Here is an 18146-nt window from a genome sequence, read left to right as displayed (position 1 = left end):
ATGATGGCAAGGGAAAATGCACCCCATCTATTAGGTGAAAAGCAGTTCATAGAATGGAGCCTATTCATAATTTTACAAATGTGACTACATAAAACATTGGGAAGAAATGTACCCAATTATAACATCTGGATGACATTGAGTTTTAAAGTCTGTCTAAACACTTCATATAGTTTAAATTTTATTTGACAAAAAATATGTGTTACATGTATAATTTTAAAATATACTATTTAGAATATTTTAAATAAAAAAAATTCCACACCACTCCTCAATAAAAAAGGAAGTCATATTCTGTTCCTGCCTACTGTAGTTGGGATCTTGAATGTCCCCCAAAAGCCCATGTGTTGAAGCTTTGGTCCCCAGGGTGGCACTCTTTGGAGAGGTTGAACCTTTAAGAGGTGTTGCCTAATGAGAGGTCTTTAGGTTCCTGGGGATGTGTCCTTGAGGAAGGTTGCTGAACTCTGGCCCCTTCCTCACTCTCTTCTGTTTCCTAACAATGAGGTGAGCAGTTTTGCTCTACCACATGCATCCATCATGATGTGCTGCCTCACCACAGGCCCAAGAGCAACAGGGCCAACCAATCATGCACTGAAATCCCCAAAACTGTGATCCAAAACAAACCTTTTCTCTTTGAAGTTGATCATCTCAGGTATCTGTTTTAGTGATGGAAATCTGGTTAACACATTCCCCCAGTTTTTTTCAAAATTACATCATAAAGCCGCCTCCAGATATCATTGCTTCTTTATTGTATTTATATAAATTACCCAGAAAATTCCATCCAAAATCAAGTGACAGTTCCAACCCTAAAAGTCAAAAAAGGAGTTTTTTGTTTGTTTATTTATTTTGGTGTGAAATGATTCCTATCTGGAAAAGAGGTTGACAGGAGATATCTCAGGGGTAAGCTAGAAAAGCTGGAAGCAGATGGGGTGGAGAAACCCCCTGTGAGGCAAGGACTGGTGCTGGTTTCACAGGTCATTCAGTTTCTCTTAGCATCTTAACCCCCATCTGTGAAAAGAAGACCTAACATCTTCTCTGCCTACATCACAGGCCTGCTCTAGGGCTAAATAAAATGATGCGTGTATTCTATTTTTGAAACTACAAGGTACCAAGTAAATAAAAAAAGTTTGGCAATCCAAGAATGCGGACTTCTTAGAAAAAATAATCAGTGCTTCACATTTCTTTCAAGATATCAAAAAACACAATCTAAACCCCTCTCAAATACTCTTGAAATCACTGTGAATTTTATCAGCCACATCTGATTCATTTTGTTTCCATGTACCTTGGCCCACTGTAAAAAAACTGTGTTATATGTACACTCAACTTGTTTATTTCTCTCTTGGGCACGTGGGCAGATTGACTTTCACAGCTTCCTCTGCAAGAAAGTGGGGCCAGGATACTGGATTCTTGCCATTGGAATATGGATGGAAGCAAGATATAGCCCTACCAAGGCCAGGCTGGGCCCCCCAAATCCCCAGGAGATCCTCCACATTTTCTTTCCTTGTTTCCAGATCTTACTGAAGATCTGGACTTTGAGGCTCCCAGAAGGTAGTGACATATTTGACAGAAGAAAACTGAGTCCCTGTATCAGTGGCAGGCTACTCACCCAACACCCAAGATGATGGGGAAAGTGAGAAATTACCTGAGATTTGTAGGATCACCTATGATGCCAGTTGCCTCCCTGGACTATTCTACCCCATGACCATGGCCACCTCTCCATACCAGAAACTGTCACCACTCTGGTTGCTTCCCACACAGTGGTTAGAGTGAACACAGAGCACATGAATTTATCCCAACTTTCACCCGAGAGAAAACCCACCCCCCCAAAAAAAAATCAGCACAATCTTTTAAAATTCTCTGGCAGATTTAAGATCTGTTCTCATAATCTTATAGGGAAATGAGGAGGTTTGTGATAATATAACTAAGAGAAAAGAAGGGGGAAAACACCTTTGATAATTAAATCTCAACAAAATTTAAGATGAGTTGCAGATAGAAAAGGGTTACAGTCTGCCTTGGGTTCAATCCTCAGCATCACATACAAAAATAAACAAGTGAAATAAAGGTGTTGTGTCCAACTACAACTAAAAAATAAATATTAAAAAAAAGTAGAGAGATTAGGAAGGGACTCTACACCTCATTTAGAAGATGTAGATAATGGAAGTAGAGTCCTTCATATAGTTAATTCTTAATGATGTCCAGCTCTTTCCACAGGTCGCTTTAAAATCTTGATTTTAGGGACCTACCATATTCTTTGACTCAAAAATCTCACCCCTTGTCTTAATTTCTAAAATCTTTGTTAATAGCACAATGACAATCTCTTACCATATGCCAGATATTGAACCATATGTCTTACATATGTAACCTTATTTAATTCTTACTACTGTTCTATTCACTCATGAGAGATCTGAGCCTGAATTAGGACAAACCCTTTATGCAAGGTCATACTGCTGGTAAGTATGACCTTGGACTCCAGTCCAAATATCTCTAGGTCCTATACTCTGAGTCACTGTTCCTTATAGTAAACCTGATTACTAGGAAGCCCTTAGCACTACGTGGACCAATAAGATCTCTTAGGAAGGAGACACTGAATGAGCAGAGAGAGGGTAAGAGTAGAAGGTTTAGAGGATACACTCTCAACACAGGCAGGCCTGGTTGGATCAGAACACTGTGGGGGGTCACATGAAAGCATCAGGCTCTGAGCAGTGGAGCTCCCAAAAGCAGAAGGGTAGATAAAGGAAGAGCTGCCCAATTCTCTACCTTGACTCTATCCAACCCTGCTTGTCCTTGCTCATAGAGAAACTTACCTGGTAAGGGTACAGGGTGACTCCATTGGTTCTTGAAAGGGACCAGGTGCCATCCAGGTATTGATGAGCCTGAATGGCCACCGAGTTAAGGATGTTCCCATTGCTGGGACTTGTGGCCATCTGGAGGCTGACCTTGGCCTGATGGGTGGGGGATCCACTCTTCTTTTCTGCCCCATTGCTGACCCCAAGGCTATTGGGCTTGCTGCTGTGCTTGTTGACAAGGCCTGTATAGTTGGAGGTGGCATATGGGGCAGGCACAAAGGCCCAATCCCTGGGCTGCTGGAGCCCACCCCCATGCCGTGACCCCACCAGAGTGGAGGCATTGGAGAGCGGTGGTGGTGATCCAGGTGAGGCATCATAGTGCTCACTGCCAGCTGCCTGCTCCAAAGTCAGCACCATCTGGATGGCCTCCTGCTTCAGCTGGTTCAGGTGTGTGGCACAAATGTCACAGCGGTTGTCTCGGTCATTCCATGCCTTCCGGATGGTATTGGGGACCTGGAGCTTGTCATGAATCACAGCTGAGAAAGCAGGATCCTGGAGAACACATGAACAGAGAAAAAGGAGAGTCTGTAACATCAATTCAGATGTCTTGGTTGATGAGTCAAAGTCTAGTTGTACACAAAGAATTTGATTGGCATCTATCCACCAGATGGGCAGAAGAGTCTACAGTTGACAAATACATTACACAAATGTAAGAATTTTGTAGCGAAAACTTCAAAGGCATTACAAAACAAAATATGTTTTAAACATAATTTTTAAGTATTCTTACAGGCCAGTCAATAGGAACATTTCAGATTCACCTTATGTCCACTAAAGAATAATAGCCAACCTGGACCCTCCTTAGGTGTTCAACAGAAGACATTATTGTCTGTCTAGATAGGATGGTGGAGGAGGGTGAATGTAGACATTCTGGACACTTACATTGTGAATCCATGGTTCCTATTATCCCTAGAAAGTTGGTAATGGATGAAAGTGCTACTTGGGACCACAAACAGAGATTCTGTTAGAAAATCTTGATTTCATCAGCACCATATGCTAAATGTCATTGGAAGGAAACCAGACCAAAGCAGATTCTTAACCAGAGGTCAGTTGCCCCAGTAGCACAGCAAACCTCTGAAGATTAACTAGTATTTCTCATTCACCCTCTGTCTATATCCATGTATATGATTTCCTGACCATTACAATAGTCCAAGATTCTTTCCCCACAAAATTCATCTAAAACCACTCTTCAAAAATCTTAGAGCTGCACAGTAGTGCACACTTTAGCCCTAGCTCCCCAGGAGGCTGAGGCAGAAGGATCACTTGAGCCCAGAAGTTTGAGACCAACCTGAACGATATAACAAGACCAATATGAAAATAAAAAATCTTTAGTTCAGAGACCACACTTAATAATACCTAAAAGAAATCAGAAAATGGATTTAATGAGGATTATGTCTCTAGTTTACTTTGCTTTAACCTTTACAGGAAAACAGAAACACACCAAAAACAACACTAGGAATGTTAATTGGGCATTGGAATAGTTCTGCTACTTGTGACCTTGGAGTTTGGTGTGACCTTGGACAAATTACTTAATCTCACTGATACTCTAATCTATTACAAAGGTCACAGCCTATCCTTGTTGGTAATGTCCTTCCAGCTCAATGACTCCAATAGGAGTCATATAGAATCCAATAGAGAATAGTACCTGCCTATGTGGACAAAGTCATTATGGTAAGTTTTAGGTTGAATAGGCTGCTTGAACTTTTGAGATTCAACAGTTGTTAGAAATAATTGATGAGGCTCATCTCAAGTGTTATTTTCCTTTAGGACATTAGAAGAAAATCTGCTCCTCTGAAATTTGCTGTTAATTTTTATGGAGCAGAAAATTCATCAGGGATGAATCGGGTGTATTGAGCTATGGGTGAGAGTGGTGGTGTGGGGCATCCAGAGTGGACAGGAAGATCATTGGTGGGAGGGTCCTTCTTAATTACGATCTATCTTGATTATGGGTTCCTGCATTTTGTTTTCCTTGTTTAACTACCTTGAACAGCTCCCCAGCATGCACTGATTAATTGATTAATAAATCAAGAGGCCTCTTTACACAGCCACAGCAAGGAGTGGCTCAGGAGGTAGAAACTCAAGACAGTCATATAAAATGATGGGAAACAATGGGAGGTCAAGGTTGATCAAGTCTCAGTTGACAAAGAGATGCAAACCATATGAGGCTTGTCTGGTGACATCCTTCTCAATGACAGCTGCTTTGTCCAGACAGTCTCTAAGCCCAACTTAGTGCATGGGGGATCTAAAAGAGCTTCTAAGGAATCATTCTAGAACAAACTGTCACCTCAACTCCAAAAATTTGGATTATACCCATACTTTCTTCATCACTAATCCAAGATTTTTTTACTTCAAGAGCCAAAGAGACATATCCATTAATACACTCATAATTTTTGCACAGAGATATAAGGTTTTATAGGAAATATTCATTTATTCAAAAAGAATTTATTTGGGTTTCCATATGTGCCAAGATATATTTTCTTGCTTTTTCACATAACATTACATGATGAGAATTTTCGTTATCAATAAATGTTATTTGAAAATGTTATTTGTAATGACCATATGGCATTTTATCTTTTGGTTGTTGCATAGTTCACTTATGTCTTCCCACATTCTACTGTATAATTTAAGATAATATGACGGGACTGGGGTTGCGGTTCAGCGGCAGAGCACTCGCCTAGCACCTGCGAGGCCCTGGGTTCAATCCTCAGCACCACATAAAAATAAATAATTAAATAAAGGTATTGTGTCCAACTACAACTAAAAAATAAATATTAAAAAAAGATAATGAGAAACAGGAGAATGGTATTTAAATGCAATCCATAACTGATGATATACGCTTTCAAGTCACCAAACTATTTGGTTTCAAGAAGCTTCAAATTAATTTCTTATTTAGAATATTTTTGTTAACCCAATCATATGAAAGAAATGCTACAGTAAAACGAAGCTATAAGTTATATCCACACATCACAGTTTATTTCAGATGTTAAATGCTTAGCCTTAGATTCTGGATTTCATTTTAACATGGAGACACATCCACTCTACAGAAACTGCAAAAGCCATCCTTAGTTCTGAGAATTCCTTTTCTCTTCTCTTCTTGTTTTTTACTACTTTCCCTTGCAGCAGGTCTATCTTTATTGAACCTATTACTATTTGTAGCTCAACTTGCAACATTGAACAAATAGGTATATTGGCTTCAACTTGCCAGATACCTCACCAGACTGGGAATCTGAGAATACATAGAAGCAATTCCTGTCCTCTGTGAGTTTACCATCAGATTGACCAAGAAGGCTTCCTGGACTATCCCAATGCCACATCCCTTTGCTGTCACCTCTAGTCTAGTCTATAGCAACTCCCATTACCAATCCAAAGACACATCATGGAGCTCAATGTTCCCCCTTGGTTCACAAGATGTTAACAAGAACTCCAGTTCCCCAGGGCTCTCCTCCACTCACACATGTGCTAACCAAAGCCAGACCTGTGAAACTCAACAAAACTATCCATGAGTACTCCAGTTGAGCCTATTATCAATATGGTGGCCACAGACAGACAAGAAGGAGTCCAGTGTGGTCTCATTGTGGAGGAAAGCTGAGATTGATTATTTAATAAGTTTATAATTGCTGGTTGATGTCAAAAGAGGTGATCCCTAAGCTAAGCAACCCTCAATCTGAAACCCTATGTTAGTTCCTATCATCAAAAGTCTTCATTAAGTCAAGAGAGACATTTTATGAAAACTAAAATGCCTTTCAAGTGCTTGTCCACACATTATAAATATTTTAGTGCAACTCAAAACTTCAAAGAGGAGTGATCAACAGACAAAGCTTTCTGTAAGTGCTGAAATAAACAGGAGACTGCTTCAAGGAAAAGCAGTAATATACAAGGAAAAAAGAGAAAGAAAAGCATTGAGAGTCATGAATGATACACATGAACAGTGCTTTCCTGATATGGACCCAAAAAGGACGACAGTGGCCCAGGAGATGAGCTAAGGAAGCATCCCTGGTTAGCTGACACCAAAAGAAACCTGGACCAAGAGAAGTAAGCATCCAGTTTGGCAGGCTACCTTGCTAATGGGCCTCAAACATTTATACTGTCTAGTTCTGGTCCATTTTATGATGTTAGGAAATAGATGAAGCAGTGATGAACCACCCACAAGCTGAACCCCTATTTTTAAGGCCCATATGAAAATTGGCTCCTGGAACTTGGGAAACATTCTCATCTTAACTTTTTAAGTTTAGGGGGTCTGCATTCAAAATATTCTCATCTTTCAGGAAAATGTACAAAATCATTTTTGCCCCATCTCTCATGAATGGAATTTTAAAAGACATTCAGGAAACTGATAAAGTTCTTCAGAAGGAAGGTTAGGGATAAATGAAGTTAATGTTCAGACACCTAAATATGTCTAATTCATGAGAGCAAGGAAAATTCCATAAGATGTTTTTCTGATCCCACTATCTCCTGTACAGAGTATTTTAGGAAAATGGGGTCTCCTGTCACATCTCTCATAGTCTAGTGACTCATTTTCTAAATTGACTCCCATCTTCTGGCAGACTTCATTTCCCCACCAATTATATCCAAGCCCGTGGCTTCAACAGCCACCCATATCCTGGTGACTTGAAATTTTCCCTCTATCCCTGCCTGATCCACAAACCTTGAGCCAAAATAAACCTTTTCTCATTACAAGTTGATATTATCTCAGGTATTTGTTATCAGTGACAGAAAGTTGACTGACACAGCCACTTATTATACAATTATCATGAAATGAACTCTTTTGAAATGTTAGACTAAAACAGGTTTCCAACCATAACTGTTATACCTGCCTAAAAAGCCTCATGTGGTTTCCTCCTTTCCCTGATTCCTCCTTCAACTATTAGAATAGACTCTCTAGCCTCCATTAATCTATTAATCTTTTTCCTGAGTTCCCAAGAAAGTAACATTTCAATACAAAGGAATTTTTTTTAAATGTTTTAGCCTTCAGTACAGCTCATCAGAAACAAGACAAAGAGAAAGGAAAATTCCAGACCAGTACTATACTCTGGGTTCTGCAAGTTTGACTCCCCAGCAAGCAGGTATGGTGCTTATTTTCCAGGATTTGGCAATCAGCTTTCAATGCATGAGGAGGGACTGGTTAAGAGGGCTATGGCATCTGTGGAACTCAAGCAAGACAACCAGAACTACTGCCCAGGCGAACAAAGCTATTTGCCAATTCTTGTTGCTTTCTGTTCCATTTCATCCTCTGAGGGACAGGTTGCTTAGCAATAAATGCTAAAGCCATTACTGAGCCACTATTGAGGACGGGGTTGATTTTCCGCATTATTTTAGCCAAAAGAGTACTTTGAGTGTGTTCCTCCAAAGCCTCTGGGTCTGTGATGAAGGCAACAGCTGGAGTCAGCATCCAGTGTGTGTTGTACAAATTCCTGTTGATGTTTGCTTCTAGTTTATTATTCTAGAGGCCTCTTGTGACAAGCTCAACAAGATTTAAGCTGTTCTTCAAAGGCCCGTTTCTTTTTACTTTGTTCCTTAAACTTTTTTTCCTCCCTAAATGCTGGCCCAGGAGGCTGGGAATGGAAGATAGTGCCCTGAGAATACAATGTTTTGTTTCCCACAGCTGGAGGCTTCCCAAAAGATCAATGGAATTTATCTTCACACTCCTTAGAATCCCGCCACAGCCCGGGTTTGCATCCCCGCCCCCTGCCCGCCCTTGTCACATTCCCCGTGAGTGTCCTTTCTTCCTCAAGAACCTCAATGCAATTCATAGCAGTTCTATTCCCCAAGGCAGGTGTTGGTATTAATGACCACCTCTTTTGAAAGGAAACTGCAAAGTTGAAACTTTGCAAATCAATAGGAAGCAAACCTTCTTTGGTGGATCTGAACCAAGAACATCACTATTCTAATTCCTAGTTAAACATTCAAATATTTGGACTTAAATGTCTCTGAAGAAAGGATATCTGCCTCCCTCAGTAATTTCAGAAGAAAGATTGAGACAATTGGCCAGATCCTAATTAACCATTGTCAGAGAGGACATTTTAAGGATCTAAAAATCCAAGGATACTCCCAAATGACAGCCAGTGGATATTACTTCTTCTTGAGAGAGATTCTGTTTTCTGGTGCTTATTAGCACCCTGACTTTTCCATCTCACTTTCCACTTGTGCTTAATGGGATAAGGAGATGCAAAGGGTCGAGATCACCCAGGGTCTTTCTCACCCACTTACCATGCTAATTCTACTGGTAGGAATTAACAGTGGGCTAAACATTCCTAAACATTTGTATCCTTTATTCCTGTTGTTCCTGGAATTCCTAGACCACAAACAAGACATATGACTGCCTCAGAGAGGAGCCAGGGAACAAATTAGACCATTTGCAAAGTAATGACACACCATTGTTCTTTGTGGGAAAGTTACCACCCTCAAGCAGTCTGCATTCTCACTAAACACAATGTGTGAGCTGAAGGTGAGGATGCTAGCCTGGATCATGCTCCAAAGTTAGGCAGTTGTCATAGAAAGCTATGGTCCACACGCCTACTTCATTAACGTAAAACTTAAATAGAAACTTCCTTCCAGCCTGCCTGCAACATCTGAACCCAAAGCTTGTATTCATTGTTACCAGCCTATTCTGAGGCACTTCACCCAGTAATGACGATCACACATTAGTGTGCACACAGACATGGATCCTAGTGTGTGCCGAGAAAATAATGTAAAGGCATAAATAAAGCTCAGAAAGACAAAAGAAAAAAAAATATCCACACCAAAGGGAGAAATGTTAAATGTCAGACCAAAGTTGTTCTACATAAGAAACTAAATTAACCTGAGATGTAGTGACTGTGCCCAACCTAAGCGATTCTGCTCTGGATTACTGCAGAGAGACGTGGTCCTATTAAAAATGGTATGTGCAGTTTGAATTGAATGATTGTATCCGCATGAGAGACAGCTGGGCGCACCAAAGGCAGGTGGGAGCACAATTAACAGGGCTGCTTACTGCAACATTTGAAAATGTGTTACAGATGATAAAACCTTCCTGCACCAGGCAGACAGACAAGCACTCTCGCACTCCTGTCTCTGGCCATGTCATACCAGGTGCCACCTCGGGACTCTGCCATCAAGAAGACCATCGCCAAGATTAAGCCAATGCCAAGCACCATGGCCCTGAACCTCCCAAATTGCCCATAAAAACAGGTGTAAGTAATACAAATACTAAATAAACTAAAACAAAGCAATTCTGTCAAAACAAGAGGAAGATGAAAACTCATGGACTTTGGTAGAGAAACCAGCTCTGTCCTGCCCGCTGTGGACATGGGGACACTAGAACAGTTTCTCTTGAGTTTCAGTTCTTTCCACCGATAAATGAAAAATATTACCTAAACCATAGAGCTGTTGTAAGAATTAGAATAATTCACAAGTGTGGCATGTAAGAGATACTAATTCCTCACTTCAAAACAAAATTTTAAATAAAACAATATAATTAAGTGAAGCCAGATTTAAAATTAGGCAGTCAGTGTAGTTAGGTAAATCGGGTCTAATATCGAGTGAAAATCTAAAATGGAGGCCATGTTGAGAATGAATTCCCGAAAAAGTTGAGCAACTCTCTTGAAATGTTAATGAAGTCCAGGAAACAGCCCCCAGCAGATCTGAAGATAGCCCATCCCAAAGAAATGTTAATGAACAGCAAACTTAAAGATGCTGACTGGGAAGTGCCCAGATTACTTCTTTGGCCCACCTGTGTCCCAACCCTTCAGACCTTCCCACCTACATTCCATCACCGAAAACTATAAAATGGAGAGACAACCGCACTTCCACGGATTCCATCTCTTGGGTCCCCTTCTTCCACCAGGAGAAGTCTTTTCTGCTGTCCTTTAATAAACTTCTAATTTTCCACTCTGACCTTGCCTCGGCGTGCTTCTTTGGTGTTATTCTTCAACATTGGGGAAGCAAGGACTCGTCACAGGTCAACAGCGGTAACATAAGGACAGTTCATGAATTAGTGAACTTATTCAAAAGAATAAGTGAGATTGTTCTCATCACAACTACATATTAAAAAAAAAAAATCGAGGTCTCACCTTTTCCAGTTAAAGAAAAGATGGTGTGGGTAGTATCTGTTGATTCTTTTGAAAACTTTTGGTTAACAAGATGGGAGATTCAAGGGCCAGTTCAATCACTTAGTAATTGTGTGACCAGGAGTTATTTTTTTTTAAATGTTATGAATTTTACTAATTTTTTTCAAAGAACAACTTTTGGTTACAATGATTTTTTCTCTATTGTTTTCCTCCTTTCAATTCCATTAATTTCTACTTGATTTGGACTTAATTTCTACTTGATTTAGACTTAATTTGTTCTTTCTCTACTGTGAGACAAAACAAGTTATTTTTAGATCTTTTTTATTTTATTTTTTAATTTGTTCTAACTAGTTATACATGACAGTAGAATGTATTTTGATACATTGTACATAAATGAAGCACAATTTCTCCTTCCTCTAGCTGAACATGAAATAATTTAAGAGTCATTCATTTTCATGGAATTTGAGAATATGCTTCTCACTGGAAGGACTAACTAAAAAGTCTTCCTTAGTTCCCCTTTAAAAGTAATATTGCAAAGGGGCTTTGCTAGATGTTCAGTTAGAATCATAGAGCCACCAACTGGCCATTGTCTCCTGAGAGCTACCAATACCCACCCAGGAGATGTAGAAAGAGAAATGATTTCACATTAGCATACCTATCTCCAATCCTGAAAATCTATCCCTTGACCCTGGAGAAACAGGATCCATTCAGAAATAGAGTAAGAGCTTAGGAAGCGAGAATGGACTCCTAATACGTACTTAAAAGGTTTCCCTTAACATTAAAGTTCATCTTCAACATGACACAAAAATAAAGTGATAAATCTTACAATTATAAGCACTGATCGAGATTCTAGTATGACACACTAAAATTTTACCTTTCAATTATTAAAGTCTATCTAGACTAGTTACATTTTTTTATGTGTAGGCTTTAAGGTACCATCAGGTGGTAAATGGAATTATTTTCACTCTGAAAGCAGTTGGATTCTTATAAGGCATGGATTCTATTAAGTATCCTAATTATGAAATTGCCTAATGTTTCTTTTTCCTTTCATTGATTTTATATGCATGAAATACAGTGTGAATGAAATTGGCTTTGTTTTATTGGAGTTTCTACAAAAAAATAAAACAAAATACCTAAGATTTGGTGGTGCTGCTTTTGTTTTTAGAAGATGAACTTTTAACAGATAAACCCTATTTAGACCATGTCCTACAACAAATTTAAATACTTCCATGATTCCCCTGTGACCTAATATTTGTGACCCAGTGTTTGGGTCCCACATAATTTTCCTCAAGCCATCTTGCCAAATATCTGCCACAGGTCCTCACAGGACCCTCCTGTAAAGCATCATGGGCTTGCCTCTGTCCCATAGAAGCCCCTACGTTTCCCTCTATGACTTTAGTTAGGTTCCTTCCCTGATGATAATTCGCACCTGCTCTTATAAACAAAGAGACAACATTTAGGGGTAAGTAGATAGGAGGGATGGTTTCAAGTGTGTAAATATAACTCCAAATGTGTCAAAGTCTACACTTCAAATGTGTACCATATACTGAGTGTCAATTATATTTCCATACACCAAGCTGAAAACAAAAACCTTGCTTGCTCATCCTAGGGCCCCGCACATCCATGAAGTCCAACTCCCCACTGGGATGGCTCCCTGCCTTGGACTCTCACAGCACTTCTCTGGTCTGAGTCACTCGTAGTGCTTAGCAAACACTTCCTTATTAGAGTTGGACGTGTTCTATCTTCACGATCATGGTAAATTCCTAGGGGCAGAAACCATGCCATAATGTTAATAGTAATGGTAACTTTGACTCTTTCCCCCCTGGAGTTCATTCCCAACGCAGCAGCCAGGGGGATCCTCTTAAATCTGATCCTGGTATTCCAGAGTGTAAAATTCTTCCCTGGCCTCCACCCCTTTCCTCAGAGTCAAAGTCAATGTCGCTGCATGGAGCTCTGCAGGATCTGGCTTCCTGGTCCCTCTCTGACCTCATGTCCCACTACTTGCTCCCTGACTCACTTTGTGCCAGCCACAAAACCCTTCTGCTATTCCTCAAACACACCAAGAATGTTCAGCCAGGAAATCTGTACTTGCGTTCCTCCCACGTGGACAACTTACCCCACTGACATCTGCCTGGCCATATCTCACCACCTTCGAGGTACTCAAATACCACTTCCCTCCAGCCAGCCCTCCCTATCCCCCTTCTCTGCTTTATTTCTCTCCACAGAACTGTCACTCTCTATGGTTCTTTCATTGTCTGTCCCTCCAAAGTATAAACTGGATGAGAGCAGAAACTTTTACCTATTTTGTTTACTGGTGAATCCGGAATGTCTAGAAAAATACCTGAGGTACAGCAGCCCTCAAAGTGTTTGCTGAATGAATCAATGAACAAGTGAATCCCTTTTCAGTAAAAGAGGTACCTATATTTATTTGCTTCGTCTTTCTTATGAATTTGTATCACTGTTCACTTTCTCGTCGAGGTGTCTTTTTTGTTTGTTTCAGATCGATTTTAAAGTCTGAGGGGAATGGGAGAGTGTGTTCCCACATCCCTCCAAGGCCATGTTTGTCAAGGGTTTGCCTCACCACGGCCTCCTAGCAGAATTACTTTGGAAACCTACATAACAAGACAGGTCTCAGGCTCTCAGACCCTCTGCATAGGAATTTTTGGGGAGAGGGGCTCTGGAATCTGCATAATAATAAGCACCCTCCAGAGATCCCAGAGGAAAGAAAGGAGAGGGAGACAGGATGAAAGGAGAAGAAGGAAAAAGAGAAGAAACAGTTGCCTCATTCTTCCAAGCAACCCTAGTGCTGGCCTTCAGAGGAGCTGAGTTCTCTGTTCCACCCCAGGAACTGCAACACTTCTGAGTACCTCAGCACTGGGTACTGCTGCTTTTTGTAGACAATAATTCAAGCAAATGACAAACAGTTCTAGAGGCATAGCCCAAAGACTAATTTTTGCCCAAAGGCTAAAGGTCTAACGCAAATGTCATTTCACCAAATTCTCTTCCTATGCCAATGGTTGTCAATGGCTAGTGATTCTGAACTTCCAGGGGACACGGGGAGAGACATTTTCAGTTGTCACATCTGGAAGGGGGCTACTAACATCTGGTGGGTAGAGGCAATGATATGGCTAAATATCTTTCAGGGCACAGGGCAACACCTGGTCCCTGCACCTGACCCTTAACAAAAAATTATCCAGGCCCCAATGTCAACTAGACCATAGTTGAAACTTTGACTTAAGACTTCTCACCTGGTCCCTTCTTGCTGTTTTCATTAAAAAGACAAGACAATGAGTGCTTGTTCTATATCTGGAAACAAATTCTGGCTCTTCTCTGCCTCAGTTTCCCTTAGGTGCAGTAAATTTTTAAGAGCATACTACCGTATGTTTGGATTCTCTGGGTGCAGCTGTCAGTGGGGTTGGGTCTAGCAGGTGTGTATAAACACACTGTGGGTGGGAACAGTCTCTCTATTAAAACCTCACATGCTGGTGGAGTGAAGATCCTGGACTGTCTGTCCCAACCTCCACCCTCACTGGGGACAGGGGGCTGCTGAATGTGCCACAGGCTGTTTATGAATATGATGGAAAAGGCTGATGTGGGTTCCCAAGCTCCTGGTCACATGAACTGTGGATCTGGTACATGGCTTCAGTGGCTGAGCCTGTTTGCCTCTTGGCCTAGGTTTGAGAGGGGACAGCTGAGGTGGCTTTTTAAATGAAATCACTTCAAGCCTCTGGCCAGATTTTACATCATGGTAACTTTGCAGTTTCCCTTCTGGAGAAAAGAAACCAATGCCATGATAAGACAAAGTCATTTGTGAAGGTATAATTTGGTGCAATTATAGAAGAGACCAAGGATTTCTTTATTCCTACAAAAAAAAAAAAAAACCACATTTACGTAGCTCAAACCATATGCCAAGCTCATGCTGGCTTTGGTTTGGTGAGAGAAATCACAAAGCCTTGGCCCTAAGTGCCCCAGCCTGGGGCAGACCCTTAGAGAATGAGGAACTGAGCTGTGTATTTTTTTTTTTAATTTTTCATTCATGATGCATTAGAAATGACTTAACACATCCTGGGGGAAAGCTAGAATATTCTAGGAACATCTGACAAAGGGTGTCTATACTCGTAACTCACAATTCCAGCACCTACCTGTGATGCCCAAATTTAACCCTTCACCATCAAATATCTTGTCTGCTCATTTGGGGAGGGATACAAAGTTGGAAAGAAAACAATTCCTCTGCAATGCTTCTTGCCTTTCTTTCTTCCATAATAAGCTTTAGTAAAAAGATCTAAATTGGAAATTCACCATGATGAATGAACAAAGCATCACTAAAACAGTTTTGAATATGGTAGGATGGCAGGGCCAGGAAGGAGAAAGGAGGGGCAAGAAGTCCTTCTCCAGAGACTTGACCACAACTCTCTGTCAGTGTCAGTCAATAACAATCTAACAATGGTCCCTGAGAAACAGTGGCCACAAGCTATTCTGCAACCATAGAATCAAAGAGCCAGCCAGCCATTCTCAATTGAGATTCCTTCCTGATTAAGGGGTTACTGAAGGGCAGGCATGGATTTCTGGACATGACCTTGGGCATGTACCATGATTCGCCATCTTCCCTGGATGGTGCCATTCCTGTTGCCCTCCACTCACAGAATTTAACCTCTTTAAGGGTCACATCTTTGCAGGATTCTCAGAGTGCCCTTATGGTAGGGTGAGTGGGCAGAACAGTTTGAAGACCTGACAAAAGACCGAAGCTGCTTATTTTAAGGTTTTCCTTCTAGATGCTCCTACATAGCCTTAAGCACAATAAGCTGAAGTCACTATATAAAAGAGAAAAAGGGTGAGGAAGCCACAAACATGGGCATCTAGAATGCCAGACTACACTGTACTTATCTGCTATTGAATTAGCAATTTATCTTCATTTTTTTTTTAAAGGGAATTCTGGCTATCTTTAAGAGACCCTACAAGAGACAGACTTGAATAAATCAATTTATGTATATAGTCTACCTGTGTAAATCAATTATATAAGAAACTTAAAACACAGCAACTATAACACCAAAATCTCTAATACAAACAGCCTCAATAAAATTTTTAAAAAGGTATAAAAGAAAGAGTCCGTAATCACAGAGTAGCAAGGGTCCATAGTTCACATTTTCTACACACACAGAGGTGGGTGTATGTACCTCTTTGGGTGGAAACCAGTAGGATGGCTCTGGTGTAGGATTCTGGAGGCAGCAGTACAAGTTAGACAGGCTCAAGAATGGAGATAACCAAAGTTGGAAAGAAAACAACTCCTCCCACCTTCCTCTACCAGTGTTCCTCTGATTTGATGCTAAAGGTTCACTCTAGAAATGTTCATAAAGTGACTTCTGTGGTCTAATAGTCTCCCTGCTTTGGAGACACTGTCCAAGGATTGGAGGCACATTTTGGACTGGGATGAGATTTTAATCAACCATGGTCACTGGAAATGGCAAACATTTCTGGAAACCAATGCACAGTGGGTTTCAGCGGTCACAGGGTTTCCTGGTGCTCTATGAAGCCACATCAGAATCGACTTCTCAATGAGCCCTTGTCTATCCAGAGGTAACTAAACTGACACAGGTAGAAAAAACTCTAGAAATCTCCTTCAGAATGAAGGAGACTCTGACTCGGCAAGATCTTTCTCTCCATCTGGCCACTGCCCAGATGAATGACTCCCTGCTATGCCTAGAATGTCCCAGGCAAACTGCAGGCACCTCCATAGGGGGAGCTGGCATTTAACCCAGACAAATGGGTCCACCAAACAGGACAGCCTCAGGCTAGCTGTCTTCATGGCTGCTGGGTGAATCTGATTATATCCTTGGGGGATATATGTGAATGCCAATTATTTATGAAAAAAATATACTCTCAGAATTCCTCTGTCCCCCAGTGACATGGTCAAGAGGTTGCCCACAAGATTTTTTTTTAAGTTCTATGACAAAGCCCTTGGGAGTATAACTTTGTAAATGGGTTTCAGGTACAATTCTTTGTAGCATTTCCACAAAATGTTGTTCTCAGAGGACTGCATAATTGTGTTCTTCAAGTTTCAAATACAGATATGTTTGCTATTAATTCCACTGTTATTGGGAGCTGAAAATAGAGCTCAGCTGTGGACAGTGGCTTGCTTACTATCTGATCTTTCCACACTGCTATCTACAAGCAGTTTTAGTTGTTTTTTCTGCAAATAGCCTAACCTGATTTATTGTTAACTAAGGCTGGCCATTTTTCTTAGAAACCAAATCTTTAAGTCAATGTTACTGAGACACTATTAAAAAACCTTTAGATACTGGACAGTTAATATCAGGGTAAGTTTTTTATTGTTTTTTAAAAATTTCAATTAAATAATTCAATATTAATAAGTACTGTGTGTTTCAAAGGTTTAAGGAAGTGGTAAAATTGGATTATTGATGTTTCCCTTTCAAAAATACTGTAATCCTTCAGCAAAACCATAACCTATTAATGTTTTTATTAAACTATTTCTATTACCAACGACTGAAAACATAAAACCTGCTGGAATCTTTTATGCTAATTTCAGGTTCATTTATAAATGTCTGAAAACTTAAGGGATGAGGAAAGGCAACTTACTTATATATTTGTTATTTTATTCAATGTGTAAATATAAATCAATTTACATATTTTAAAAATTTACTTTTTAAAACACTGAGCGCATGGAATTTTGAAAAGCATACATGTCTGCATTCCTGTGGTGGCTTCTTTGATTTGTTGAACAAATGAATTTATAGAGCACCTGTTAAATGCCCAGTAATGGTGACAGAACATGAATAAAACAAGGGCGTGGCTGTCATGGAGCTCTCTTCTGGAGGAAAAATGAATGCATGAGCAAATATATGTCATGTGACACATGGAAAACAATAAAGCAGGGCAGGGAAAAGGGACTTTTGGAGCTGAAGTGAGGGGTTATTTCCTTTTCCACAGGATGGTCAGAGATGGCCACTCTATTTCGGAAAATTTACACAGAGACCTGAGGGAAGTGAGGCCATGAACCACAGCAGGCATCCTGGGGAAGCATACCAGACAGGGGAACATGTATATACAAAGGCCCTGAGGTGAGAACAAGGTTAGCAAGATTAGAAACAGCAGGGAGCCAGCATGATTTGAAATAGGCTGAGTGAAGAAGGGAAACAGTTGAAAAGTTCAGAGAAATTGCTATAGACAGAATGTTAAAAATTTTATGAATTGAAACCTCATTACCAGGGTGATGGTATTAAAGATGGGGCCTTTGGAAAGTGATTAG

The 18146-nt window shown here is 40.4% G+C and overlaps 1 protein-coding gene across 1 annotated transcript in view; it reads right to left on the bottom strand.

The window, feature by feature from the left end:
* The window catches only part of Kif26b (kinesin family member 26B), a 326670-nt gene that overhangs the window by 305609 nt on the left and 2915 nt on the right, over nucleotides 1-18146 (bottom strand). The window contains exon 2 of the mRNA XM_071619670.1: nucleotides 2799-3332. Within this exon, the coding sequence (XP_071475771.1) occupies nucleotides 2799-3332 (534 nt within the window). The remainder of the gene's footprint in view (nucleotides 1-2798; nucleotides 3333-18146) is intronic.

Source organism: Marmota flaviventris, chromosome 12, assembly GCF_047511675.1.
Source record: "Marmota flaviventris isolate mMarFla1 chromosome 12, mMarFla1.hap1, whole genome shotgun sequence".
Lineage (NCBI taxonomy): Eukaryota > Metazoa > Chordata > Mammalia > Rodentia > Sciuridae > Marmota > Marmota flaviventris.
Note: the sequence above shows the minus strand (reverse complement) of the source record. Positions and strands in the feature narration are given on the sequence as shown.